This window comes from Tupaia chinensis, unplaced genomic scaffold, assembly GCF_000334495.1.
Source record: "Tupaia chinensis unplaced genomic scaffold, TupChi_1.0 Scaffold140464_1, whole genome shotgun sequence".
NCBI lineage: Eukaryota > Metazoa > Chordata > Mammalia > Scandentia > Tupaiidae > Tupaia > Tupaia belangeri.
In genome coordinates, this window is record NW_006200341.1 from 1,126,040 (window position 1) to 1,129,309 (window position 3,270).

Sequence of the window (3,270 nt, forward strand, 5' to 3'; positions counted from 1 at the left end):
CGCGTTGGTGTCCGGGGTCAACACGCGGTCCCCCCCCGCCATAGAGGTGACGTTAACCATGTTTTGAAAGTGCTATGGGGAGGGCAGGCCTTAACGCTCTTTTAAGGAAGCTCTTTGGCTGTTGATTTGGTCGTATTCCAAAGGCAGGATTACTCTTCCACCTCAATATGCAGTCTTTGAAGACACCGGGGCTGACCTAAGGCCTCTTGTTCCCCTTCCAAGGTCTGAACTCCCCCAAGCTCCCCACAACAGATCTTTGAAAGCCTTTCTTTCTTTCTTTTTTTTTTTTTTTAAGCTTTTAAATATCCTGCTAAACCTTTCCTACCATGGGGTTCCAACCCTACCTTGGAAAGAGGGGGCGTTTGTCCCCTAGGCCCTAACCCCCCAAAGACCACAGGGGTGGGGTTCTGCTTGGAGAACACGCATGGAGCTTTTTTTGGTTTCGTTTTTTTTTTCCCAAATGCTTATTGGCCTCGGATTCAGCAAAGCATGTTAAGCAGTTGCCAGATACTTGGAACCCCACTTCCTGTTAACGACACACACACCCGGGGGATCTTCACTGACTCGCAGACCCTGATCGGAAATGAAAAACAAGAAGGGCCGAGAGCGCCCCCTGCAGGCAGAACTGTGGTATCGCACACAACCCATGGCGTCCACCGTTGGTCAATAGAACGTGAGCGCGGGCAGAAAATCAAATCGATCGGCTCCAGTATGGCTAAAGTCTCCCGAAGAAGGTGTCCCAGGAAGGTCAAAAGGGTTGATTTTTCTCGCTGGCAAGTTCCATCGGGCCACATTCTGCTGTCCAGATTTGGAGGAAGGAGCCCGCCTTTTCTTCAGGGGTTCTTGTCCTCTAGTTTGATGGTGACCGTTTTGACTTCTGTGTATTCGGCCAGAGCATATTCACCTCTGTGATGATAGAAAGGGGGAGATGTAAAAAAATGTAAGGAGTCCCACGGTCTGTGGTAACTCTGTGTGTGTGTGTGTGTTTTAGGGAGAGAGATTTTTGCTACAGGGCACCTATGCTCACTGGAGAGACAGAGACAGAGAGACAGAAGGGAGAAATCACCCCCCAGGGGAATGGCCACACCACAATCCCTTCTCCTCCATTCTCCTCTTGGGATCTTGGGCACGCATGCACACGCGCCCGGCGTGAGTTTTAAGCCACCGGATTTGGGACGCGAACTGTGATCAACTAACTACATGAGAGTCCAGCAACATAGCCATTATGCCAACAGCTGGTCCCTCCTCTTGGGATCTTGGGCACGCACACACACGCGCCTGGCGTGATTTGAAGCTACCGGGTCCGGGACTCGAACAGCAGTCGACTACATGGGAGTCCAGCAATGTAACCATTATGCTGGTCTGGGAAACTGTGTTCTAACTCTCCATTACTCTGTAGGGCAGTTTGAAATTTAAGTAAAAGGTCCAAAGCTGAAGACTTGATTGATTAATATCCAGGATTATAATCCCTAATAAGCACCCTTAGTAAATTTTAGTAACTTTGTATGTAACTTAAATTTAATTAAATCATTCCATTTTAAATTTGCTATAGGGGACCAGCAGGTGCTGTAATGGCTATGTCGCTGGACTCCCATGTAGCCGACCACGGTTCAAGTCCCGGACCTGGTGACTTAAATTCACACCGGGCGCGTGTGCATGCGTGCCCAAGATCCTGAGAGGAGAATGGAGGAGAAGGGATTGCGGTGGGGCCACTCCTCTAGGGGGTGATTTCTCGCTTTCCATCTCTCTGCCTCTCTCTGTCTTTCTGGCGAGCACAGGCAACCTATAGCAAAAAAAAAAAACCTCTCCAAAAATAAAAAAATAAATTTGTTATAGGGCCCGTATGCAGACCAGAGACAAAGAGAAAGAGAAAGAGAGAGAGAGAGAAGTGAGTAAGCACCCCCCAGGGTAGAAGGCTACACTGCAATCCCCTCTCCTCCCTTCTCCTCTGGGGATTTTGCGCACGCACATGCTCGGTGTGTTTTTCAAGCCGCCGGGTCTGGGATTGGAACTGCGCAGTAGGTCCTGTGGGATCCAGCTGCCTTAAACCACCATGCCACCTGGCTGGCCCTGTAACTTAAGTTTAAATACTAATTCTTTGTGTGTGTGTGTGTGTGTGCTGGTTTTGAAATAAGCAGAAGGACTAAAAGTTTGTCTCTGAAGAATGAAGTAGGATGAAAGCACTTTCTCAAAACGAAGTAACCCAGTGCTCCACAATACTGTGAGTCCACGTGGGAAGGTCCCAGGTTCACGTCCTGAGGCCTCCCTGTGTGATCCAAACCCACAGGCATGCCTGTGATCCGAGCTGACTGAAGGTGGCCGTGGATCACAGAGTGAAGACCTCACTGGGGACACACAATCGCTCTCTCTTTCATGGAAGAAAAGAAGAAAAGAAAAAATCCCAAAAGAAATAGGGTCCAGCAGATGGCGTCATGGTTACGTTGCTGGACTCTGACATAGCTGACCGCAGTTCGAGTCCTGGACCTGGAGGCTTGAAACTCAGGTTGGGCACATGTGCGCAAACGCCCGGGAGGAGAGTGGGGGAGAAGGGATTGCTGTGTGACCATCTCCCCTGGGGGATGATCTCTCGCTTTCCCTCTCACTGTCTCTCTCTCTCTGGCAAGCGCACGTGTCGTAGAGCAAACTCTCTATAGATAAATAAATGAGGTGAATTCTCTGGGCTGAGAGCAGAGAACGAGTGGGGTGGGGTGGGAGACAAGGGCAGGCGGGGATCAGCAATTACACTGGGTTTATCATTTCTGATGGCAATTTGGAACCACTGGAACACACAGAGCAGGCACAGGCTCCGGGCTATAAAACGGGGACATGGCCAGAGGACCAGAGGGACAAAACACTGAGGGCCTGTTTAGGCCTCGGAGTGCACAGCTGGGGACCAGCTGTTAGAAGCAGGAGGCCGGCCTGGAGCAGGGAGGGGAGGGATGGTAGACTGATGGGACCCAGGGAGGCCGTGGCCTTTGGTCACACCCTGGATGTATTTCTTTCCTCTAAGCATCGCGGGCCCAGGTGAGCCTTCCTGGCACCATGGTCCACCCTCAGGGCAGCTCCCCTCCCCAGAAACAAGAGGCAGCTTTGGAGAGAGTCCACTTCCCCTGTACCAGTTGATTTTTATTTCTTCTTTTTTTTTTTTTTTTTGAGAGGTTTTTGCAATAGGGCACGAGTGCTCGCCAGAAAGAGAGAGACAGAGAGACAGAAAGCGAGAAATCACCCCCCAGGGGGGATGGCCACGCCGCAATCCCTTCTCCTCCATTC

General features: G+C 50.7%; 1 protein-coding gene across 1 annotated transcript in view; it reads right to left on the reverse strand.

The window, feature by feature from the left end:
* Positions 1-241: 241 nt before the first annotated feature.
* ALDH1A3 (aldehyde dehydrogenase 1 family member A3) overlaps positions 242-3,270 on the reverse strand; it is a 50,291-nt gene continuing 47,262 nt past the window's right edge. Inside the window, 1 exon segment of the mRNA XM_027766059.1 lies at positions 242-906. Coding sequence (XP_027621860.1) covers positions 834-906 — 73 coding nt within the window. The 3' untranslated portion in view covers positions 242-833.